This window comes from Martes martes (genome assembly GCF_963455335.1).
Source record: "Martes martes genome assembly, chromosome: 12".
In the NCBI taxonomy this organism is placed as follows: domain Eukaryota; kingdom Metazoa; phylum Chordata; class Mammalia; order Carnivora; family Mustelidae; genus Martes; species Martes martes.
The window spans coordinates 43,813,013-43,839,754 of record NC_137900.1 but is presented as its reverse complement, the minus strand read 5'-3'; the positions used below and the strand labels follow the sequence as shown (position 1 = coordinate 43,839,754).

The 26,742-nt window shown below is 35.4% G+C and overlaps 1 protein-coding gene across 3 annotated transcripts in view; it reads left to right on the top strand.

Moving 5' to 3' along the window:
* PSIP1 (PC4 and SRSF1 interacting protein 1) overlaps positions 1–23,773 on the top strand; it is a 43,144-nt gene extending 19,371 nt beyond the window's left edge. The window contains exons 5-16 of one of the 3 annotated variants that reach the window (XM_080819872.1): positions 1,621–1,725; positions 2,684–2,746; positions 8,084–8,180; positions 9,185–9,260; positions 14,392–14,620; positions 15,492–15,610; positions 18,291–18,346; positions 18,951–19,021; positions 19,232–19,333; positions 19,450–19,663; positions 21,054–21,165; positions 22,173–23,773. In XM_080819872.1, coding sequence (XP_080675998.1) covers positions 1,621–1,725; positions 2,684–2,746; positions 8,084–8,180; positions 9,185–9,260; positions 14,392–14,620; positions 15,492–15,610; positions 18,291–18,346; positions 18,951–19,021; positions 19,232–19,333; positions 19,450–19,663; positions 21,054–21,165; positions 22,173–22,233 — 1,305 coding nt within the window. In that variant the 3' untranslated portion in view covers positions 22,234–23,773. Of the gene's footprint in view, positions 1–1,620; positions 1,726–2,683; positions 2,747–8,083; positions 8,181–9,184; positions 9,261–14,391; positions 14,621–15,491; positions 15,611–16,907; positions 17,571–18,290; positions 18,347–18,950; positions 19,022–19,231; positions 19,334–19,449; positions 19,664–21,053; positions 21,166–22,172 lie in introns of those variants that run through there. The other 2 variants (XM_080819873.1, XM_080819874.1) reach the window with 2 other exon arrangements.
* Positions 23,774–26,742: the final 2,969 nt, after the last annotated feature.

Here is a 26,742-nt window from a genome sequence, read left to right as displayed (position 1 = left end):
GGAGATAGCAGCAGATAGAAAATTCTACAATTTAACTACTTTGAAATCTGTATATTTATTTATTTATTTATGCATGTGCCATGCTTTTTCTCACCTTTGAGAACTTTTTAGGTGCTTTTCCCCCTGGGAGATTTAAATCTTATATTGATGCTCCATGGCTGCATTAGATAATCCTAAGTACCTTCATTACACCCAAAACTTACTTGTTAATCATACCATATCATATTTGCTTCTGTACTTAACTGCCACAGTTTATTAGCTCCATGAACAAAGAAGTTGTGTGTCGTATGTGCCAGTTATATGTGTGGCAAGAATAGGTATTCACTAAATATTGTTGCATGAATGTAAGGCTAGATGGTTTCCCATCATTGTTGCCTCACTTGTATGGTGGGAGTCCAAAGAGACTGAATTCATTATTTCCTGAAGCCAACAATTTGTAATTTCACTTGGATCATGCGTCCTGTCATCCTCCATATAGCCCAGCAAGGTCACCCTATCCTGTTTTCCTTTGTACCTACTTAATCTTCAGGTAGTTTTTTACCATATATGCTTGGAATTTTCCATTCCACAATGAAATTTTTGGTAGGTTGTGTGTATGAAACCTAGCAATTTTCTGTCCTTAAAAAAGTATGAATGATTGTGCTGATGTGATATACTTTGTGTTCAAGCCCAAACATGTCCCCAGTGGCACATTCCTAGGATTTGGAGAAAACCATGACTTCTAAACATACAAAACAGAAAAATTGGCCATCCTCATTTACAAAAGTTTATATAAGCAATTTTGGGGGCATTTTAATATTTTTCTCTTGTGACTTTATAATTTTATGGGTTTTTACCAAAGAAGAAATGGGTTTACAGTTTAGACTTGGAAAGGAAATCATTAGGGCCACAGATTGGACTGCAGTGCTGTCATCTTGTAGACCTGTGCTTACCTTCTAATATGTACTGTGTTACCTCTGTTACTCATCTTTTTGGGCTCTTAGTAGATCATCTGTGTATCTTATCATCTGGGGGTACTTTTAAAGTTTAATGATGATTGGTTCTCACCCGTACCCCGAACCCAGAGGAATGAATCACTGCTTGATTGAATTACCATCCATGAATTAAAAAAAAAAAAAAAAAAATTGATGATTACTGGACTCCCACTCAGTGCCTTTTAAATAAACTAAGTATGAGATATAGATCAAAGTCTTTAAATGAAGCTGTTAATATATGCCTTTTCCTAAGGCTCTGTGTCTTGGAGTAAGTTTCTCTTTGGAATATGTCAATAGTTGAATAAACAGTGCTATTCTAAATCAATTTACATTGTATCTTATTGGGTATTTATTGGTAAGAACATCAGAATGGTATTCTTTGTAATTATACTTCCATTTCTGCCTTAACAGTTTTATTCTTTACACTTTGTATACCTTCAATTAAAGGAATACAATCCCTTTAAGACTTAAAGTAGAGTTTAAAACTTTTTTTCAAATTGTGTATGTGAAAAGCATCTTATGGAACAGAAATGAGGGTACTTTTATAACTTTCTTGCAAATAGGCTTTTGAATTTTTTCATGGGTAGAAAATTTTTAAATTGGGGTAAAGTGTTATTTTGTGATTAATAGACCTGGTTGTTTATAGGCATCAACTAAACAATCAAATGCATCATCTGATGTTGAAGTTGAAGAAAAAGAAACAAGTGTTTCAAAGGAAGATACTGACCATGAAGAAAAAGCCAGCAATGAGGTGTGTTTAATTTCTCTTGCATTTTAAACCCATTTTGTTGCAAGGAAGAAATTGTAAGATGGGTTCATCATTTGATCACAAAGTAGAAAGTAATCTTTAAAGTAGTTGAGTAATGAATGAAAAAATATTTAAGGCTTATTTCCTTGTGTGAATATTAAATACTGTATTGTGAAATAATTTTTGCATTTTTAAGATCCATGATATTGGGGCACCTGGCTGGCTCAGTTGGTAGAGCATGTGACTCTTGATCCTTGAGGTTGTGAATTTGACCCCCATATTGGGAATAGAGATTACTTAAAAAAACTTAAAAAAAAAAAAAGATGCTGTGGATGTTTTTATTCGAAGTTATTTTGCTTTGCAATATCTGAAGTCTATATACAGGAGAGTGGGTTACTGTTTGTTAGGAATCTTTTTAAAGCATGGTACTGTGGGATGGAGTTACTGGAAAGGACATTGAAGTGAATTTTTAAAAATCTAGATTTACCTTCATCTCTCTATTTGATTATAGGTGGGGATACTCATTGAGCCTTTTCCGGCCTCATGGAGTAGTTGTTAGATGATCTCCAAAGTCTCAGCCACTTCTTAAAATTTACAACCCTAAAACTCAGGATTCTGCTGTAGAAAAAAGTGGTTTTAAATTTAAAAAGACTATATTGTGTCCTAGCAAGCATGAATTTTCTATTTCATCTGACAGAGGAGATAATTTTTTTTTTTTTTGTAGACAAAGATCCTAGCTATTCCTTTCATTTTATAATGATAAGACTTTTAATGTTGATAATCTCAAATTTCAGAGAAGTAAAAACAAGTATCCCTAGTACCATTAGTGAAATATGCTGTTATTTTTCAGGAAATTTTCTTTAAGTCTTGACATAATTTATTCATTTGTGTGTGTGTGTGTGTGTGTACGCACACACAAATATATATATATATATATTTTTTTTTCTTTTTTAAATTTTAGGATGTGACTAAAACAATTGACATAACCACTCCAAAAGCTGCCAGAAGAGGGAGAAAGAGAAAGGTAATGTTGCTGCTTAACCACAGGGATCTTAAAATAATTTTTATTTTATTCAGATTGAGAAAGAGTAGAGATAATGAAACCCTATTATTAAATTTAAAGTTGGCCTTTACTCCCAAGTCCTTAACTTTTTTAAAGGATAGGTTATTTTATTTAGGAAAACTATTTCTTTTCTAGTGATACAGCGCCCTTATAACAAGTCGAATGATAGGGGCGCCTGGGTGGCTCAGTGGGTTAAAGCCTCTGCCTTCAGCTCGGGTCATGATCCCAGGGTCCTGGGATGGAGCCCCGCATCAGGCTCTCTGCTCGGTGGGGAGCCTGCTTCCTCCTCTCTCTCTGCCTGCCTCTCTGCCTACTTATGCTCTCTGTCTGTCAAATAAATAAAATCTTTAAAAAAAAAAAAATAAGTCGAATGATAAAGTAAATGCATCAGCTTTCATTCTTTTTAATGACATGTCATCAAATTTTCTTTGTAAAATGGATAATAACATATACTCATAAAGTTTTTGTGAAGATTAAATGAGTTACCACATTAAATATTCATAATAAATCCTGGTACACAGTAATTGCTGTCAGTATTGTCCATTCTAATGTTATTATTAGCAACATTGTTGCATGAAATGGGAATATGTGACATTTTAGGAGGAGGTACACTCTTTGCTTTTAATTAATGTTTCTTTCTGTTTTCTTTTTTTTGTTTCTATGTGAAGTTTTGTTCATCACCTTTTTCTGACCTATTTATGTCATAGATTATTATGTGCCAAAGATCCAAGGAAAACTAAGGGTTCGGTTTCTCATGAGGAAGTAAAATATGAAAACAATTACAGTGGATTTTTTTTTTCTTGTGAGATGTGTGTGGAAGGGGCTATGATATTTTTAACAAGACTTTAACATAGGCAGTCTTGTCAGGCAGATGAAGGGGGGAAGAACATGTGAGGCAATTTGAATAGTATATCCATAGGTGTAGAGAAAATTTTATTTCAAGTATTGTATCTCAGTATTAATAAAGTTTGAGGGAAAATGGTACACCTTAAACTTAACCTTGAACTTAGAGAAGTGATGGGAAGCCATTGAATCTTTTTAAATTTCACATGCATCCTTTTTTAAAGCAGTATGAATGATGGAGACTGGATTGGGGTAGTAAGACAAGTTCATTAATTTGTTCAGAATTTTAGTACTAACATCACTGGTGCAGGCAGAGCATGAAGCGGTGAATAAAAAAGATAAGGTCTCTGTTTCTGTTGAACTTATATTTTTGTGGGACAGACAATAAATACATAAAATAAGAGTTAAAATGGGGCATTATGATAGTGACTTGGTAACTAAGTCATGAAAGGCTTTTCTAAGCAGTTAGCATGAGATTGGAAGGAAAGGACCTTCTAGCAGGTTTTTTTTTAGTAGTGTAGAATGAGAGATAGGATTTAAGAGCACTTGGGGTGGGGGGTGGTGGTGGTAAAGCTGATGGTTTATTAGAAGTGGGTGTGAAGGGAGGGAGGAATCTAGGGTGACTCCAAGGTTGGTTTGATTTGGGAGCAGAGACATGGGGAGGGGGAAGTAAAACATCTAGGGGAATTAGACTGCAGATACATTATTTTAACACCAAAAGGGGAAAAGGTTAAAGTTAGAGTCACCGATATAAACATAGGACAATAGGTGAGGTAGTCCAGGGAGAAAGATGGGAAGAACACAGAAACCAGAATCCTGAGGGAACTTAATGGAGATGAGAGGTTGCTTTGTAAAGTTAGGGCTGAGAATGAACTATCAGGAGAAAAGAGAGGATATCAAGCTAAACAAGGGAGGAGAGAATTTTTTTTTAAATGGCCAATAGTGCCCTGATACGGAGAAGATCCTGAAAGGTATCTGACAGTTGGACTCCCCCAGGATATTTTAAAATCAGACAGTAAGGGCTGATGAAGGGGATTGCAGAATAAAATACATAGTGTTAAAGTTACACTGTTTCTGAAATCTTCGAAGGGAAGGAGAGAAAATGTAGCAACAGGGATTTGCATGGTTAAAGGAGAGGGTTTAAAGTGAAAAAATATGGCTTTAACAATTTCTTTGCAAAACTAGGAAAGATTGAAGATGTGGAAAATATGAATAATTGTAGAGGAAGATGCTGGATGAAAGAAAGGAGGCAGGCATATTTGAAGGAAGGGCCTTAACAGGAAGAAGGAAATGGACATTTCTTCCTCTTTAACAGTAAAGAGAAGGATGGAGGAGGTTATTTAAAAGTTGTAGGGAGAGTGGGCCCCTGGGTGGCTCAGTGGGTTAAGCCTACACCTTCAGCTTAGGCCATGATCTCAGGGTCCTGGCTCGAGTCCTGCATCGGGCTCTCTGCTCCTCGGGGAGCCTGCTTCCCCCCTCTTTCTCTGCCTACTTGTATCTCTCTCTCTCTGTGTCAAATAAATAAATAAAAATCTTTAAAAAAAAAGTTTTAGGGAGAATTGGAAATTAAGGGAATTCCTTCCTGCTGGCCTCAGTCTCTCTTTTCTCCACCACCCACCCAGTTCAAAGGAGGAATGTGTATATGGTAAAAAGCAGGAGGAAAGGATTGAAAGTTTATGTTGGTGAGGGGAGGTGTGGGGAGAAGAGGGCCTGCACAACAGGGTAAAGATATTCATGGATGGCTTTGAGATCCCAACTGAGATTACATAAAATGAGTGTAGTAGTATCATTCCCCCCCCCCCCCCCCCCCCCCCCCGCGCTCAGGTCTCAGCAGCCAGGAATAATAAGAGTAGAGAAGGTAGAGTTTTACAGTAATTCTCTGCTGGAGATTTGTGGGAAAGGTGCAGCAAAACAAGAATGCAGAGGGTTTGAGGATATGAATGAGTCCCATGACTGGTAGGTGGGAGGGGTGCTTTAGGTAAGATCATGAAGGGAGTAGTGCTAGAAAGTGGGGTAATGGGAGTAAAGGTGTGAAAGAGTTAAAGGTCTCAGGGAGATTAAGTAAAACATAGAAAAAATTTGTAGTCTATTTGCATTTAAGACAAATATATGTATACTTAAAATAACTTAATAGTTTTTGTCTTTTCTCTGGATGAAATACGTATTTTCACAAGGAATGCTTTTGACTTGCCTGATTTTTCCAACAGTCAAGAATACATATCCATGGTAGCACTGGTTTTTTGATGCAGTATTAGTGTTAATATATTTTTATTTATGATACTTATTATTGATCAATTTGTTGCCTCTTATTTGTACCTCCTCCAAAAGATCCATTCTACCTTTAATTCTTATGTAATGTTTTGGTTTACTTTCAAAAGTAGAAAGTGTAAATGAAGAGATGTGTGGGTTTGTTTTGTTTTTGTATTTGCACTAAAGAGCTCATCAGTTGAACTGAATCTTAGAGAACTTTAGCCTCTGAAACATCTCAGTCTGAAAAGAGTGGTCATACAGTCTTGGGTTCTCAACCTTGGGTACTGGGGAGACCTGCTAAAAACACATGTTCCTGGTTCCCCACCAGAGGAGCTGTTGAATCAAGATTGGAGCAGGAGTGGGGGTGGTAGGCAAGTTCTTAAAATTCTAGAAATACAACCTTAGTCAGTGTTTAACAGAGCAATTTTTATAATGTTCCTTGAGAACAAGTTCAGGGGGGGAACTTAGTTTATTGACTTTTAATAATACTTTGAATGGGCATTATTATTTTCCAGCTATTAAAGTAAAAAATCATGTTTAAAAATTAAAAATGGAGGGGCACCTGGGTGGCTCAGTGAGTTAAGCCTCTGCCTTCAGCTCAGATCATGATCCCAGCGTCCTGGGATCAAGCCCCACATCGGGCTCCCTGCTCAGTGGGAAGCCTTGTTCTCCCTCTCCCACTCCCCCTGCTTGTGTTCCCTCTCTCACTGTCTCTCTGTCAAATAAATAAAATCTTAAAAAGAGTGGGATTGCTAAATCAAAAATTTGCATATTTTTAATTGCTGGTATTCATAAAGATAATCTTTCAGAAAGGTGTTGCCAGTCTATTGATCATTGGTAATAATATGATTCTTCATTTCCTTACCAATACTGGGCATTATCTCTTAAATGTTTGCAAATCAGATTGCTGATTAAAAGATTTTCAAGTTTTGGGGGCACCTGGGTGTTTCAGTTAAGTGTCTGCCTTGGACTCAGGTCATGATCTCCAGGTCCTGGGATTGAGCCCCACATCTGGCTCCCCGCTCAGCAGGGAGTCTACTTCTCCCACTGCCCCTCCCCCGCTCATGCTCTCTTTCTCTCTCTCTCCGATAAAATCGTTTAAAAAAATATTTTTAAGTTTTTTGTCAGTCCTATTGGATTGTACATGTTTTTACATGCTTTATTGCCTTTATTTTTGTTTAGTTAGTGCTGAGTTGAAATAATTGGTCATAGGGAAGCAGCTCGTTGTGGTTCTCCTTTTTCGTTTCTTCTTCACTGTTTCTTTCTTCCCATTTCAATTATGATCAGTTGTTTACATTTCCTTTCTAATTGGTGGTTTTAACCTTTGTTCTACTCTACTGCTTTCATCAGTTAAACTGACTCTCATTTGGAGCTCTTGTCTCTTCAGGGGTTATTTTAGTTTCCAAAGGGTCACTGGAATTTATTACTTTACTATAGTAACCCACTCTTTATGGAAAATATATTGAAATATATTACCTTATATATCCTCTTCCTAGAGAAGAGGAACAGATGTCATTTTAGTTCAAAAATAAAACATGTATATGTTAACAAAGTAAAAGAATAAGAAATATCAGCAACTTAATATCTTGCCTTTACTGATATTAGAATATTAATTTAGGTTCTGTCTCATAATTGCAGAGTGTAAAGTGTTATTTGCATTTTGAGATACTTGGTGAAAGTACATTTATAAGCAGCATGTAGGTTAAGTGTCATTATACTTGGGTCACCATTTTGCATCAAGCGTGTTAGCTCTATTTTTACAAATGATTTTCTTAGGCCAAGGATATTAAGAAGCGATGTTTTTTGTTTGTTAGAATTATTTGCTGGAGGGGTGCCTGGGTGGCTCAGTCAGTTAAGTGGCTGCTCTTGAGTTCAGCTCAGGTCATGATCTCAGGATAGTGGGATGGAGCCCTACTGCACAGGCTCCGAGCTCAGTGGGGGGACTCTGCTTAGGAGTCTCTTCCCTTTTCCTCTGCCCCTTCACCTGCGCACTCTTTCTCAAATTTAAAAAAAAATTGTTCACTCTTATAAATTGTTATAAGCTGTGTTTGGAGATGTCATTCTGACAAGTTAACTGTTGAATAACAACTTACAAGTTATGCTTTCATGTAAATTCTTTAGGGTGGCATATCTTTGTTGTTGAATTAAATTTGGAATGCCTACTATTTATTTGCTAAGCAAGTTAATTAAATCTTTGTGATTCAGGCAGAAAAACAAGTAGAAACGGAGGAGGCAGGAGTAGTGACAACAGCAACAGCATCTGTTAATCTAAAAGTGAGTCCTAAAAGAGGACGACCTGCAGGTAGGATTATTCATGTTTAAATCTCTGGCTTGTGATTAATACTCCCGTTACAGTGTTGTGCCTCAGATACTTTGGAATAGGTGGACAGACAATTGGCCATGTGTAATATATATACAGATTTCAGAGGAGATACACCTGCTGGTTTCTGCTTTGTGTGATAAAGTATTTTAAAGTAATTACTTGGGATATTTTTTTCATTTTCTGTGTTTTTATCTCTCTTATATTTTCCCCTAATAGCGGCACATGAGGCTGTGGTGAGGTTAAATTCCATGAATGATGGATTTACTTTCCCTCTCACTGTAGAAAGCATAAGTTTTCCAAATGGAAATTATTGCATTCTTTGTTTAGGACCTTTACAGTATGCAGCGAACTTCAGCATTGCCTTATAGAAAGAAAGTATTGTCCTAATTTGGGAAATTGAAGATAGTGTGGAAGGATATGCCTCTAATACAAAGTAAAACAAAGAAAATTAACCAAAATAGAGCCAGTGTTTTTCTACCTCATAATAGAATTCTTTGAAAAGGGGGGGAAGATCAATAAAACCCAGAAAAGAAAAATCCTGAGATTTGTTTTCATAATTATTTGGAATTTAATTTTTAATGGATCAGTTAATGGTGTTAGAAAACTCAGTGAATTCTGATACAGATTTTCAGAGATGTTAATGTACAGTATGCACTTAGTGCTGTAATATGTATATAAATATTGAATATAAGTGGTACTATGCATTGTAAAGTTGAATTTTGTGATCCTTCTGTTAAAACGAAGCCTTCTCAGTCATAATAAGGAGGGAATGAAAATTACTCTATTGATCTACCACTTTTAAATATTCTATTGTTGCTCATTTCAATCATTGGAATATATTATCTTTAAAACTTAAAATAATAAGATAATGTCTGTAATAAACCACCAATATTCTTAGTATATATCATTTATAATCTTTATGTGTGAGAATTGCATCTTGAAAAATGATAGTTACTAATTTTGTTTTTTCCTCTGAATGTTAGCTACAGAAGTGAAGATTCCGAAACCAAGAGGCAGACCCAAAATGGTAAAACAGCCCTGTCCTTCGGAGAGTGACATGTGAGTTTATTTTTAATGTATAATTAATTACACACTGAATGAGGTATTTGACTTTAAATAAGTATAAATCTCTTTGTATTATACCAGTTTTATTTTATATGATATTTGCTTTTACTATTTTATATTTCTAAAAATTAAGGGGAAGAACTATTGAAAAGTTTTTTGTTGTATAGAAAGTAAAAATTAATAGGGAATCAAGAAAGATATGATGAGAGGCACCTGGATGGTTCAGTCAGTTGTGTCTGACTCCTGAATTCAGCTCCAGATCTTGATCTTAGAGTCCTGAGTTCAGGCTCCCCATTGAGCTACACACTGGGCCTGGTACCTACTTTACAAAAAATCTGCTGTGATCATCATTTCATTAATCTACAACGTCTTCTTGGTAAATCAGGATGTAAAGATACTTAGATAAAACAGGGTAAAACCTATAATAGAGAAAACTGGGCAAGCAAGATACATGTTTAAGGAAGGTTTAGACAAAGAATTTTTAAGGCAGTTTCCACAAATCCTTTCTAGCTCCTTCAAAATAACTTTTAAAAATACTACTAAGGGGGAGGGGGCCCTGGCTGGTGCAGTCCCTTAAGATCTGACTCTTTGTTTCTGCTTAGGTCGTGATCTTGGCGTTGTGAGATCAGATCAAGCCTACCGTCTGGCTCTGCTCTCAGGAGTTAGCTTAAGACTCACTTCCCCTCATCCCCCCCTCAAACATGCTCTTTCAAATAAATAAATCTTTAAAAAAAAAAAAAATACTAAGGGGCGCCTGGTCAGTCGGTAGAGCATGTGACTCTTGGTATCAGGGTTGTGAGTTCAAGCCCCACGTTGGGCATAGGGATTACTTTACAAACGTTATTAAAATTATTTTTATACTGGGGGGCGCCTGGGTGGCTCAGTGGGTTAAAGCCTCTGACTTTGGCTTGGGTCATGATCCCAGGGTCCTGGGATCGAGCCCTGATCCAGGCTCTCTGCTCAGCAGGGAGCCTGCTTCTCTTCCTCTCTCTGCCTGCCTCTCTGCCTACTTGTGATCTCTGTCAAATAAATAAATAAAATCTTTTTTAAAAATTATTTTTATACTGTGAATTTAAAGTTTTAAAGTGTTTTGGTGTAACTACTTAACGAAATAATGTGGTTTTTTTTTCTTGCCACCTTTGTTTTCCACAGATGGATTTTGTTTATGTGGCTTTTCTGTGTAGAAACTTCACCAGAAAGGAAAGAATGTATATTTAGACAAAGGGCAAAACTCTTTTTAGCTATTGTGGTTAAAGATTTTATAGAGAAGGCTCAAGCTTAAGAGGAGATTTATAGTGTTTTGAATGAAACATTTTTATAGGAAATTTTAGTTATAGAACACTGAAGCGCTGGTACTTTTCAACTAAGATATGTTTTCAGAGTTTTATTTTACTGCCAAGCTAGCTTTTAAAGTATTCTCAGATAGAGTGGCACAAAATTACAATATGGTTTTAACTCCTGTAGTGAAATTAAGAAATTAGGTACATGTGGTGAGTTTTTCTTTTTAAGCATACCAAATAGGGGTGCCTGGGTGGCTCAGTTATTTAAGTGGCTGCCTTTGGCTCAGGTCATCCCAGGATCCTAGTCCCTACTCAGCAGGGAGTCTACTGCTACCTCTCCCTCTGCTCTCTCACGTTCTCTCTCTCTCCATCGCAAAAAAAATCTTCTTAAAAAGATTTTTTTTTAATTAAAAAAAAAAAATAGATCTCACTCATTCCCTGCCTAATCTAATCATGGAATCAGGCATAAAGCCTAGGATTTTGTAATTGCTGTAAGGCCTCGATCTGGAGACTTAGGAACTGAAAATACAAGTTATCTGCTCCCTTCTCCCTTTTATCATGCACTTAGATCTGGGATAAGGAGCCATGATAAATAAATGCTCCTATTTGGAGAGGGGAATATTAAGAGCCATACAGCAGTCATTGTTCCCTAAGAAATCTAGAATCCTGGAAAATATTATGTGATCTCCGTATTTTCTGTATAAGGAAGGTTCCCTTGATTAGGCCCCAGTTTACCTGATGCTGTCTTGCTAAAAACTATTTCTCTCCATGGCTTTTAGCTAATGCTGTGACGGTTGTCTCCTTTTCTGTATCTTCCTTAGTTGTATCTGAAAGGTCATTGGAAGTTATTATCCTTATCACCTGAGTGGTATTGTGTCTGCTTTTAAGCTATAGGGTGTTGGAGACCCAAGATTAATTTTTTGATCTCCATTAATTTCTCTTGGAGGCTGTGTTGCTTTTGGTAATAATACTTTATAGCATGTGGATGTGTTTTAGTTCGCTTCATGCCCTAGGATTTTCTCAGACTTGTTTTTAATTTATTTTTTCCCCCACCGCCCCCCTCCCAGACATGCTTATCTTATTATATACCTAATTTACACTCTGAGTTTATAGGTTTTCCCTGAGAATCCCTTGGTCTCTTCCCTAGAAGTTGTTCATCTGAAGGACCAAGGTAGCCCAATTTGAATTCCTAAGGAAAGGCTGGCAGTTTACACCTTTGATGGATATTTGACCCCTTTTTCTGAATTTGAAAACTTTTTATAAGATGGAGGGGACTTTCAACGCTGAAATGCATGGAATTTTTATGTTTTCCTTTTGTCATTTTGCTATTTTTTAAACTCGTTTCTTTTTGATGTGCCCTATTAAATTTATCCTGATAACAACCCACTCAAGATGCTATCATTCTATCTTGAAGTCTTTTTACCCAAAGCCACTGAATTTTTTTTCACATTATCACAGGTAACAGTTTTACCCATTATATAAAAATATATTAGGATTTTCAGTTTCTCAGCCCTAAAGTCAGTGCCACGTTTTAATTTTTTACATAAATTTCTGTATCCATGAGCTTTTTGTGACAGCAGTGTATGGACAGCCTCAAAACAGTGGTAGCTTATGAGATTTCTCATTCATGTTCTATTTAGGTTGGGCATTGGCTGTGTCTGTTCTCAGCTGTGTACCTGAGCACAAACTCTGGGGGGCGAAGGGCTATACTATATAAGCCCTTCTTGAAGTTTTTGCTCTCCACCATGAGCACAGGATATACATGTTAGTGGTAGCTTTTTTTACAGTGAGTCCTGAAATAACAGGGTAGTGGAATAGAGCCCAAAAAGCTGAAGCCATCTCATAATCCTCATGTAAAGTAAGAAATATTTGGTAAAAGCCACTGAGATATTTGGAGTTGTATTTGCATTAGTTGTTGCTTATGTTAACATATTTTTAACTGTTTACTAATAGTTTTGTACTGTGCCTTCACCTATTAAAAAGGGAAATTGTCACTGTGGGAGAAGTCTGTTTTTCATGAAAGGTGGTGTGGGAGGACCACTGGGAAAGTACTTGTTTGTAGCAAGCTAGGATAGTTAAGTCTGTGGCAGTCTCTTTGGTATTGTTCAAAAACCCTTGAACCACTATTCCCATCTCTTACAGGATAAGAAGTATTGTACACTTCTTAATCTGTGTTTAATAATAAAAAAAAAAAAACGGCTGCATGGTAGTCCATCGTATGTATAATTCTTAACATCCATCTCAAGTATGGATACATCCTTTTAAAAGCTTTGTCATCTATTCTGTACACGTGCAAGTATGTTGGTTAGAATACCTTGCTGGAAGCAGATTTGCTAGTTCAGAGGGTATTTGGATTTTTAATATCTGCTTCCTTCCTTTGAGGGGATATTTTGGGCAAGGAATTGGTCAGTATGTCTTAAGAGCCATGGAAATACATGCAAATGTTTTTGACTAGCTATTCCCATCTCCATGAAATTATCAAAATACTCACATCTGTGAAAATATTGGACAAAGTGTAAATGATTGTATATGCATGCCTTTTCTTCTGTCAATTAGAAATTAATGAGGAAACCCATGTGACATTTGAAAAGAAGCATAGCCAATGATGGTTATGTGACAAATTTCTGAAAAGATTAAAGAGTGAATTTTTTTTCTTCCAATTTAATAATCTCTTAAGGGTTCAAGAAGCAGTTGTCTGATAGGCTGTCACTGGATTTGGAACTGAGATACTGGGTGGGCTAATTATTTGACCTTCACACCATCATTTTCTCCTTCATCAAATTGAATGGGTTGGACTAATGATCTGAAGTCTCTTACACCTCTCAGATCCATTGATATAATTGTGTAGTTTTTGAAAATCTCAATGAAATTCCTAGACTAGTAAAAAGATTCATTTTTAAACAGCTTGTCCAGGCCTCCAAGTGGTATTTTTTTTAATGGGATGGCTTTAGTTGGATGTATATATCATAAAAGTAATTATTATGGTTAATATTGGCATCATTTGATTCTCCTAGAGCCTATCATTGTACCAAAAATACTTGTATTTATTTCTGCTGTACTAGTTAGCATAAAGATCATCCAATAGTAACATTAGGCTTACTGAGTAATTTTGTTAATTTTGACTTAGTGATATCTGTAAATCCACTGGTAATGGGAATGCTTAGTGCTAGTGAATTCAGTTATATATTATGTTTAATTACATACATATTTTATATTTTGTTATATATTATGCTTATTTATGTTATATATTATGCTTAATTACTGTATATTTTGTATATGGTATGTTATATATTATGCATAATTGCCATATATTTTACCACTGTATGCATGAGTTGGGAGCCTTTTACCTTACAAAGTATTTCTTTGAATTCTAAAGTGATCATATTTGATCATAAGCAGTTCACTTCTGCAATTGTATTTTTCCCAATGTGTGTACTCCTTAAACATGTTATTCTTACAGTTCTGTAGAATGTAAGATCCAGGTGTCACACCCATCTTAACTTATTGCTGTATCCCCACAGTGAAGAATTATCTTGGCACATATCATATTAGGTAATTTTTTCATTAAATAAAGAACATTACAAAAAACTTGGAAAACAAAGGGGAAAATTACTCTTCTGTTACCCTCATTCCACTGTAATTTTTGTATTTTCTGATTTATAAGAAAAGGATGTTCTTTTCCTTTTATGATGGGATGGTAAAGACATTATATTTAAGTGGAAGATATGTTAAATTTTCTTCTCCAAAATACTTATTTGGTTGGGAGAGTATGGTTAAAAGACAGCCCATAATGATACCTAAAAAAAAAATCTTTTTTTTTTTTGCTATGCTATATTCTCCAATAGGGTAACTGAAGAAGACAAAAGTAAGAAAAAGGGGCAAGAAGAAAAACAACCTAAAAAGCAGCTTAAAAAGGATGAAGATGGCCAGAAGGAAGAAGAAAAGCCAAGAAAAGAGCCAGACAAAAAGGAAGGGAAGAAAGAAGTTGAATCCAAAAGAAAAAACTTAGCTAAGACAGGGGTTACATCAACCTCTGATTCTGAAGAGGAAGGAGATGATCAAGAAAGTGAAAAGGTACAGTGTTTATCAAATAAAATATTTGTTCTCTTTTTAGTTGCCTATGTAGTTCTTTTTTACCTAGTAAGCATTCAGTATCTCAAAGTATGAGTGTGATTAAAACTGAATTTGTCTTTCTTTGTAAGCTTGAACTAGCCTTGTTAAAAAGCATATTTGAAACTTTAGTTTATTGTACATTCTAAATTTGTGTCACCTTTTCATAGTTACAATGTGGAAATCAAATGTTATATAACAAACTTCCAATAACCCACCTATTTAGAAAAGTAGAAATTAAGCCAAATGGACTGTGACCAGTGAAGACAGATGTAATAGAGATGCATTTATACAGTATTATTATTTACTACAATGAAATTCTTAGCACTCTTTGGGCCTGTTTAGTGTATCAGTTATATTTTATTTGAATGCCACTGTTCAGGGGTTTGATTAAAACTATACATCTTTTTGCATAGAAAAGCACAGTATTGTGTATAGCCTTGGAGATCTACAGACTCAGATCCTATATCTTTTTTTTTTTTTTTTTCTTATTTCTTAATACTTTCTTTAGAGGCCAAAAATTTTTAATTGGATAGCATAAGCAACGTACTTGTCAGTAAACAGGTACTTGTCAATAAACAAACAGGTCAGAACCATAGTATAGAGAACCATTGTATAGCAGCAAATAGCCTGACATACTTTTGTTCCCCTAGTCATCAAGGCCAAGTTCAGTTTAGATAGCAACATGTGTAATTCTGAGATTTTTTTTAATTAGTAATTTAAGTATTTGTCCCTTCAGAAAATGAGTTGCTTTTTTTCCTCCCAAGATTGTAATCCCAGAAGCACTAGTCACTGACTTGATAGTTAACTAAATTCATCCTAATTCTCAAAACAGAAGAGAAAAGGTGGAAGGAACTTTCAGAACCCTCATAGAAGGAATATGCTGAAAGGCCAGCATGAGAAAGAAGCAGCAGATAGAAAACGCAAGCAAGAAGAACAGATGGAAACTGAGCAGTAAGTATTTTTTTATTCTAAATTTTGATTTCCTTTTTAAGCTAGCATGAAATTTTTAAATGATAGAATCTCGTTTTCCAGACCATATGAAGCCTTTTAGAGAAGTGACTTTCCCCAGGTGTTAGAAAAAAATCTTCCAGTATATGATGATGATCATGTTTTTTTTAGGCTTCATTCTTTGCTGAGTAAGAGGATGAAATTCACTGAGGTAGTCACTCTGTGAATTATTTTTAATTTAAACTGAGAGTGCAGATAGGATTTAAGCTGTTAGTAGCTTTGCTGAAACTGTCCTCATCCTCTACTATTCACTTGTTGAGTATGAAATATAGAAAGAGTGGTAATAATATGTTGGTGGAGAAAGAATTAAATACCCTTATTTGCCACATACCACCAGCAGGCCACTCCCAAAAGACCAGCAAAAATAATAGCAGCAGTTGGAAACCCGAGAAGGCCAGTAAATCTAAAGGCTGACAGGGTTTGCATTAAGTGTGTGTAATATAAATCAAGTTCAAAGCTGATTTAAGTTTTGATACTTGGAGTCAGTATATACAGACCATGGGGAATTTCTTTCCCTTTCAATTTTATTCTATAAAGTAATTTTATTAGAAGGAAAATAGCACTGGTGATGATTACACTTCATGTGCTTATTACATTTGTTTTCCTAGTTATCTTGAGACTGTCACTTCTGAATTCTTTCTTTGAAAAGCATTTTGTGAAGCATCTTTCGTTATTCTAACTAAACTTGGTTTTTTTGTTAATGGAGGTGATTTAAAAAACATGCTATAGGTTATGAAGACAAACTTAATGACGAGTAGTGAATTCGTTAAGTAATTTTGTACTTTTTCTTTATAAGATACATTTGTAAGCCAAAGTCTCTACAAGTATAGTATTTGACTATCTGCTTTCTTAGTTGTTTGGAGGATGATTATATAAGCAGTTTCATCTGCTTGAGGGGAGTAATTTAAAAATTATCTAAAGCTCAGAAATGTTACTCCCTCCATTCTGTTAGACTTTTGACCATTTCTGTAAATTAAATTATTTTTTGTTACCTATCCTTTTCTATCCTTTCACTGAAAAGTTGTTGGACTGTTTGTTGCTTTTAACTTTATTGTGCTCCCCAAATTAAGATATAAAATTAGTCATTGCTTAGTAAATCTAGCCCAACCCTTCTTATCTCAAAGTTATCTTTATGTGTTTCAGTTTCTTTTTGAATGTCCTCCGAATGTAACTTTCTCAAATTCTAATATTTGTGTTTTCTTTCCTTCTCCTGTTATTACAAAACTTTGTACTTGGACAGTTTTGCTCTGTAAAGCATTTCAGATGCAGCTTGTGTGAAATGCATTATGCAAAATAAAGTTTATTGTATTGTATTCCCAGCCAAACAACATGTAATCTACAGTAATAAAAAATATATCTCATTTTGGGCTCAAAGCATTAATCCAGTTACTGAAAAGAGAATACAAGTGGAGCAAACAAGAGATGAAGATCTTGAGACAGACTCATTGGACTGAATTTCCCCCTCCCCCCCCTTGATGGAAGAATGTTGCAGATTCTAAATTGAGGACTTCATTAATGGCATTATTACTGTGTTATGATTGTTAAAAAAAAAAAAATTCCTGTAAGGTACACACTACATACTAAGGTCGGCCATCATTCCTGTTAAGTTTTTTTACCAAGCTTAAGATGAAGCTTTGTGTTTGGAAGTTAGAAGATGGTGGTTGTACATTATTTCATTTAGAAAATATAAAAACTCATTTTGTTTTGAAGCTAGGTGTTAAACTGGAATAGCTCTGATACCCCAGAAAATGGGGCAGTTGTGCCCTTCCCTTGACATTCCTTTGTTGTTTAATTCTTTAGAATCTTAATAATTGTTTTTTTTAATCCTGAGAGATTAAACAGTAGACTTGTTAAGAAAACAAAAATGAAACTGTAACCAAAATTTTAAAATAAAGTTTTTTTAAAAAAAAAAACCTGATTTTTAGATATTGTTTTGTTCTTGTCTATTTCAATTGGTTTATAATAGGGCCCGAACTCAAAGCCAAGGTACTAGAAATTAAGAATTCATTTTAAAATGGTTATTTTTGTGATTTGCAGTAAAATGGTACCTTTTCTTTTGTGAAATGGTATGTGTCAGTGAATGTCCTTTTAAGTTTGAAATATTGGCCAAAAAGAACCCATTTTAATACCATAGTATCATCTTTGCACAGTCTGTTTAACCTAGAACTTAACCCCTCCAATTATCTACCCTTTTGGAGATGTGGGAAAAATTAGTCTGTTTTTGACACGCTACTTTTAAAAATAATTGTGATGTAGAACTCATGAAATGTTTATAGGCATTCTTTTCCCACTATGGTCTGTTTGTCCACTGACCCTGAAATTAGGTCTTTAAACAACACTATTTACTGTTGGAAAAAAATTTCACCATGACAAGTGTGAAAATTATTTGTGATGCCACTGAAAAATTAGATTTTAGCATGTTAATTTTTGCATGTGTTTTTAGTAATTCATACTAAAGCTGTGGCATTCCAGAGTCCCATTAATTACAGTCAATTCCTTATGATCTAGGTTATTGACTTTCTATCTTAAAAAAATTTTTTAGCTTTTACATAAGGGATGTGGGCATTTGGTAATCAGTCACAAAGTTCCAATGTTTTGAAATATTTGTGTTAACATTTGATAGGCAGAATAAAGATGAAGGAAAGAAGCCAGAAGTTAAGAAAGTGGAGAAGAAGCGAGGTTAGTTGTTTCACTTTCTAAGATGTGTAAAATAATACATAGAAAGGAAATTATACACTTAATTTTTCATGTATAGGTTTTAAAATCAGGCATTTTATGTTCTTAAATCCTACAAAAGTGCTTTTTCAAATCCCTAACGGATTCTGTATACATTATATTTTAATTCTAATCAGGCGCACTTGCTAAGGACTCAGGCTTACGGTTTTATTGCTTATTACCTAGTGGTCACATTTTTGTAACATTGCCAAAAGCTAGATGTTTTCCCATTTTTTGACAAATCTCATGGTTTCAGATAGAGTTTCTATTTTTGGTCACATGTAAGATAAAACAGCTGTATAAGGATTGGAATGGAGGGATTTATTAACTGGATACAGACTGCTTATCTTACAAACCCGTGTAGCTATATGGTGATTTTTTTTCTTCAAATGATGAATGTTGCTTTCCTAAATACTTAAAATGGCAAATAACTTCTTAGTGAACTAGGCTGATTGTAAAAAACATTTTTAAAAATTCAAATCTTGTCATTGTGCTTTGCTTATTAGATTTATACAGAAATACTGGTGTTGGAAAAACTACTTACTGTGTTTCAAATTTTAATTTATAGAAACATCAATGGATTCTCGACTTCAAAGGATACATGCTGAAATTAAAAATTCACTCAAAATTGATAATCTTGTAAGTCTTTAATACCTCATTTTAAAATACAGTACTTTTTATAGCTTCATATTTTATTTTCTCATGTTTTACATGTGTAAATTTAAGAGAAGTGGGACCATTACTGGTTCTTTTGTATTGCCCTGTTTGAGATTTTAAAAGTGATCTTTAGGAATAGATTATATAGGTTGTGGTAATTAACAGTTATGAAATTACTGTTTTGTCGTGAAGGATGTGAACAGATGTATTGAGGCCTTGGATGAACTTGCTTCACTTCAGGTCACAATGCAACAAGCTCAGAAACACACAGAGATGATTACAACACTGAAAAAAGTAAGTGATCTGAGTCATGCAGATTTTTAAAACTTCCCCATCACCACTTCATTAAGAAGTAACATTTTAAAAATCAGTGAAGAAAACAATTGTGAGTGTATATTTTGTCTTCTCAGATACGGCGATTCAAAGTTAGTCAGGTTATCATGGAAAAGTCAACAATGTTGTATAACAAGTTTAAGAATATGTTTTTGGTTGGTGAAGGAGATTCTGTGATCACACAAGTGCTGAATAAATCTCTTGCCGAACAAAGACAGCATGAGGAAGCAAATAAAACCAAAGATCAAGGGAAGAAAGGGCCAAACAAAAAGCTAGAAAAGGAACAAACAGGTATGTGATGTAAGTTGTTTGCTGGGATTGCTTTTAATACCTTATCTAAGGTTTCATAAAGCACTTAGAAAAACAGAAGCTAAGGTTAAGGATTTCTGTTTAAATCATATAATCAAGTTTAAATTAGCAGTTGCTGTTCTTTTTCACACAGTAGTAGTTAAGAAAGCAACTTCCCGTGTCCCCATCTCCCAGCTCCTGCAGTGCTCAGTACATGGTCATTCCTGTTTTACCTCCTCTGGTTTCTCTGTGAAGCAAATTCCAGATACACTGTTTCAACCACAGATATGTTAGGATGTATCTGTGATGGATTCTTAAATAGAAACACAGTATCATTCATTATCAGTTCCCCCAATTCCGTGTTATGTCTTAGGAGTTGGATATTTTTATTTGTTAGGGAATGATGATGTAGGTCTCCTTAGAGATTTCTTAGAAATAAGATGCCCTTCTCATTTACTTCGGTAGGACACAAAATCATGTTAATTATGAATAGTAATTTTGACACGTTGTGAAATAACAAGGAAAAATACAAAATTTTACTTTGATGCACTTTTTATAAGAAATGGAATGACCAGATTAAAAATCCCCCCCCACCCTGGGCACCTGTGTAGCTCAGTGGATTAAGCCTCTGCCTTCAGCTCAGATCATGATCTCAGGGTCTTGGGATCCAGCCTCGAATCAGGCTCTCCTCTGCTCAGCAGGGATTCTGCTTCTCCCTCTCCCTATGTGCACAAGTGCTTGCTCTCTCTCAAATAAATCTTCTGTTTGTCTATTTATTTATTTATTTGACAGAGAAAGAGAGCACAAGCAGGGGGAGCTGCAGGCTCCCCACCAAACAGGGAGCCTGATGGTAGGACTTGATCCCAGAACCCTGGGATCATGACCCGAGACAGGAAGACAGACGCTTAACCGAGCCACCCAGGGGCCCAAATAAATAAAATCTTTAAAATAAATAAATAAATCCCCCCACCCCCACCCCGGCCCCTGGGTGGCTCAGTTGGTTGAACGTCTGACTGTTGATTTCGGCTCAGGTCACAATCTTAGGGTTATGAGATAGAGCACAGTGTCTGATTGAGATCCTGTCTTCTCCTCCTCTGTCCCTCTCGCCCTCCCACACCCCTCCCCCCACCCCGGCTTGTGCGCACACACTCTCTAAAATTAAATAAAATCTTTTAAAAACCCCCCTTTTCTTGTACCCATAGATCTGTATGTAGTAACCCTACGACTTATCAGTGTGCCTCAGCTATCCAAAAGATTACAGTGTCCTTTCAAATGAGGTGTATTAAGTATTAGAAACTTTAGGGCCATGTTTTTATTTTTTATTTTGGCTCTTTAGAGGATATCTTAAAGTATTAGAAGCTCTAACAGTTTTTCCATTGGAACCTTTTTAAAGGTTCAAAGACTCTAAATGGAGGATCTGATGCTCAAGACAGTAATCAACCACAACATAATGGAGACAGCAGTGAAGAAAGCAAAGACAACCACGAGGCCAGCAGTAAGAAAAAGTGAGGACATGTTTTAATGGATCATTTATATTTTTAACTTTTAAATCGCAGTGCTGTTCCAAGGTTATTTGTATAGGATTATATTTTGATCACTCAATTCCTGAACTCAGGAAGCAAGATATAAATCAAAAAGGAAACAAAGGGGCGCCTGGGTGGCTCAGTGGGTTAAAGCCTCTGCCTTCGGCTCAGGTCATGATTCCAGGGTCCTGGGATCGAGCCCCGCATCGGGCTCTCTGCTCAGTGGGGAGCCTGCTTCCTCCTCTCTCTCTGCCTGCCTCTCTGCCTACTTGTGATCTCTGTCTCTGTCAAATAAATAAATAAAATCTTTAAAAAAAAAAAAAAAAAAAAAAAGGAAACAAAAACTTTATATAATTTACAATTGACTTGTCTGTATTTGAAGGGAATAGAGCTAGATAGTAGGAATCCAGTTTAAAATAACTGTTCTTCTTTGGACTTTTTCACTGATAAGCTTTAAGAGTGACTTACATTCATACTTTCTTGCATTGTGACAGGGTAATACAAAAATGAGATCTAGAATCACAGGCTATTTTCTACTGTAGCCTCTAAATAACTAGTTATTGGACTATAGTTATCTGAGTCTTGGTTTTTTCTGCTACACATTTGAAGGATTTAGAATCAAGCATCCCTTCTAATCCTGAAATTCAGGGAAATCATGTCTGTATCGCCCCTCTCTTTATTAAAGTTTGTAATATGTTGGTATTACAGATATAATTTTCATGTTTTTTTTAAAGAGAATTCATTTTAAAGTTGGAAATGATGGAAAGGGCCTGGGCCATGATGCTACCCTGAGTTAATTTGCTTGATTTGAATATTAACATGGTAAAATAAAATTTTGAACAAAAAGATTATTTTTAAAAATAATTTGGTGATAATCCAAGTATTTTTAAAAATAAAAACATAATGCATGGATTTAATGTGTTTTCTGACCCCCATGAAGGAGTAAAGTCCCTAATCCCAGTTAACACACCTTTCTTTCCTTCCTTTAGGTCATCCAGTGAAGAGAGAGAGACTGAAATATCTCTGAAGGATTCTACACTGGATAATTAGGTTGACATACCTGGAATATAAAGAACATTTGAGAAGTTTGTAATGGTTTTCCTTTGAAATATTTAGACTGCTGAAAGTTTTAAATTTTTATAAGCATAGGTTTTGATGTTGAAAACTTGTTTTGAGGGAGAAAATCCCTTTATATTTGTTTAAAAGTAATTAAACATTATTGCTAATTGTACTTGTGCAGTATTAACAGCTACATTATTCAGTAAATGTGAGGGAAAATCCATTTAGGAAATGTTAAACTGCTTTTCCAGACATTTGGTTGTAGCATAATTTCAATTAGTGTGTGTATGTTAATGTGTAATTGATAGTAGAAAAAAGTTACATTTTTAAAACTGCTACTTGTATAAACCTTTCCTTTTTTCCCAAATACCGTGGGTTTTGTGCATAGTTTTTACAAACCTTAGATTTACCAGACTGTCTTTTCACTGTTTGTGGGTTTTGTAGAAGTTATGCATTTTTATGGTAGATAAAATGTTACTTCTATACAAGTACTCACTCCTTTTATCGAAAGTTAATTTTAATCTCCCAGTCTACGTTGTGCTACATTATCCTGCTGCTTTGTAACAGTTTGTGGTCTGTATGCCTTTTTGTATGACAACTAGATATCCAACTGACAATTCTACAAGGTACAAAACTCATGTTAACTTTTGAAGGTTATTTAGTATTATGGCTGGGAATTGAGTGAAGTCACAGGACTTTACTACAGAAAGCAGAAGAGGTATGTTTAGGAATGAATCTGGCGTTAGGGTTCAACCATCTAAGATCCTTTACAGGCACTAGTAGCTGAAACTAAAAACTAAATGATAAAAGTTTATTTTTGAGAACTGTCTCGTGTTTCTGAATTTTTAAAAAAAAGTCACACTCATTAAGGAAGTCACTGAGTATTTTTTTAATTGGGAAAAAAAATTCCATGATTCTTATGCAGTAAATAGTAGAAGTAAATGCTATATAAGAAAACTAACCTATTTGAAAAACATGGTTATATCAGAAGGGGATTATTATGTAGAGATCCTCCATGTGACAGACTTGTAAGGAGTAGAAATATGTTGCTCCGAGGCAGTTAGATAAGTAAAGGAGTACTTTGATAGTTCGTATATTCATGTATATGGACTAAATCAGGGTAAACCAAGGTTAACAAAATTTAAGGGTAACTTAACAGATAGCATTTCTAAGATATTTTGATTAGGTCAGTTGGTGGTTTTCAGTAGCTAAAGGACACTTCTCATGTTTTGAAACTATGAATACAGAGAAAAGGCTTAATTAGTATCAGTGTTTGCATGTGACATGCATTGTATGTTTTGACCTCTCAGATAATGGTTTTCATCTATAAATGAAAAGTTTGAATTATTTCAATAATTGGAGTTCTGCTTTTTGAGAGGTCTTACAATGGAACTAGGACCTACTGTATTGAGGGAACTATTGATATTATAGCTGGTCCTTAATACAATTTAAATTTGGACAGATTTATTCTAGTTAAGCCATAAGTGTCAACATTGTAAACTTGTTTTGATTAAAGGATTTTTCTATCAAACTCTACTAGTAAACTAATTCTTTGCTATTTACAAAACTGTTTTTGGAATTCTGGATTTGCTTCCAAGGGAGTAATTTCTTGGTTAACCTGGTATAGAGATTGTGTTGGCTGGGGAGATAAGTAACTAAACTAAAAATGTTATTTTTTGTTCACCCTCTTTTATTGTGACCCAACAGATCAATATAGTTTACTGCAAAACTACAGAATATTCAGCTTCAGGAGATTACATATACCAGCATTGTTATAATTTATGTATGGTTGGTTTGGGCTGGCCAGGCTCAGAACAGTTGATTACTGTAGTGTGAAAATATAACTGGCCTTCCATTTTCTATTGGTCATAAGCTAATTCACAGGTAACTACTACTCTCTGAACTCTTATAAAGTCCTAAATACTAAGAACTTTTAGAAGCATTTGGTCAAAACTTCACTGCTGAACAATTCTCTAAGATAATTTAGAGAGAAAAAAATGTCTTCCTCTTTTGGGGGGGTATATATAAACCACCTATTTTATGCTATTGAAACCACTGGCTAACCTTCAAAAGAGGAGGTTATGCAGGCCCTGCAGAATGAGTTGTTAGAAGCTTGCTTAGCTGCTCTGGAGACATTTCAGAGGTGTCATCTCAACTGGAGAAACTGAATGTATAAACAACTTGACGATCTCAATTAAACCTTCTGCTAATACATCCTGTGCTTTCAACTAGGATGATCTTTTTTACCCAGTTTTTGCTGATACGTTGATTGTAGTGTACCGGCACACACTTACCTGATTGAAGATGTCAGGTCAAGATGACGTCAGCCCACTAATCCTATATAAGAGCAAAAGCTTTTACAAGGCTCTGTGAGGGCTTTACTAACACCTTATTTTGTCCCATTGGTCAGAGAAAGGATGATCTATCAGAAATAGCAAACCCATAATTACAAACCTTAAGAAATGAAGCTGCTGTATAGGGAGAATTTTCGTATGTGTGCTATGGAACTCTCTAACCTTAAAGATAATAAAGACATGATTTCATTAGGAGAAGGTAAAATTATCCTTAAGGATAACAAAGGCTGGAAAATAATATTTAAGATAAACAGTGCTTTTCTAAATAGTGCTTTTGTGCATGTTCATCCGTCATATCAAAATCTCACTTCTAGGGGTGCCTGGGTGGCTCACTGGGTTAAAGCCTCTGTCTTCCACTCAGATCATGATCCCAGGGTCCTGGGATTGAGCCCTGCATCGGGCTCTCTGCTCAGCGGGGAGCCTACTTCTCCCTCTCCCTCTGCCTGCCTCTCTGCCTACTTGTGATCTCTATCAAATAAATAAAATCTTGGGGCGCCTGGGTGGTTCAGTGGGTTAAAGCCTCTGCCTTCGGCTCAGGTTATGATCCCAGAGTCCTGGGATCGAGCCCCGCATCGGGCTCTCTGCTCAGTGGGGAGCCTGCTTCCTCCTCTCTCTCTGCCTGCCTCTCTGCCTACTTGTGATCTGTCAAATAAATAAAATCTTTAAAAAATAAACAAATAAAATCTTTTTAAAAAAATCTCATTTCTAACTACAGAGGATGCTGATTAATAAGTTCATTACCATATTTTCATATTTGCTTTTCTTCATTAGATAAAATGACATACATAATTTAGGTCCTGTTTAATACTGAAATTTACAGCTACAGAGTCCCTAATTCAAATACTCTTTTAGGCTTGTTTCAAACTTGAAAGGTCTTTCAACCTGTAACTGATAAACTTAATACATGGGCAAATTCTGGAAGTGACTAGGTTATTCTAACTCGATTTCACAAGGGGAAATGATAAAATAAAAATATTTGAGCCTTTCTAACTTTGGTGGAAAAGTTACCCTCAAGAACCAGCAGGATAAGATTCTTAGTAAATGATAAAATAAAGGGCACCTGGGTGGCTCAGTTGGTTAAGCATCTGCCTTCAGCTCAGATCATGATCCCAGGGTCCTGGAATCACGTCCCACACCAGGCTCCCTGCTCAGTGGGGAGCCTGGTTCTCCCTCTCCCTGCCACTCCCCTTGCTTATGTGTGTTGACAAAATCTTCTTAAATTAAAACAAAAAACAAACAGAATTTCACTAGCGGTAGCATTTTAGCTGTCTGCTTTGTCCGCTAAAAGGAACTGACCACACACAGACTAATGCTTCTGTTAGGACAATACAGTGCACATTTTGGAATTTGTGGTTTTGAGAATACGAAAATAGAGAATACGTATTTTGAGAATACGAAATAGAAATAAAAGTAAACACCCGAAACGTATTACACTATATATTATTATATATTACACTATATATTAACTAACTAGAATTTAAATAATTTGGAGAGAGAGAAGGATAAACAGACCCTTGCATACTAATGCAAGACCTACAAGGAATACAGTTTAAAAACAAAGGAAGCAGGGGTGCCTGGATGGTTCTGTCAGTTGACCGAGCTGACCGAGTTGGACGGTCAACTTAATTGGATATGTAGTATTTAAGTCCATAAAACATCTCACTGCCAGTCTTTTAACATACAGGCTTAAAGGCTTCATCAGTTTTTGATTTATATGGTAAATGTCTGTTCTTAGCCATCCAAGGAATGTGGAACTCAGTTGAATTTAAATAAATAACCTAGGAGAGAGAAAGTGGAATTTAAATAATAACACATTTAAAAGGAACTATTTTACGGCATTCTTAAATGTCTTAAAACTAAATTTTCCACCAAAAAAGACTTTGGGAAAACATAATTTTCTGTGATGATCTAGATCTTGGAATTCATCTCAGGTATCCTTTTGCCCAGAATGAGAGAAACGAATATACAGCGTTGTCAGGGTGAGGGGGCGAATTTGGAAGAGTTGGGCCAGAAAGACTTTTTTGTTTTTTGCATACAGAATACTGGGTATTTTTATTGCACAAGAATGAGTGAACCAGAGCTGGCAATCCACAGGATCCTGACTTCCCATATCCCAGTGATCATATTACATAAAATCTATTTTTTT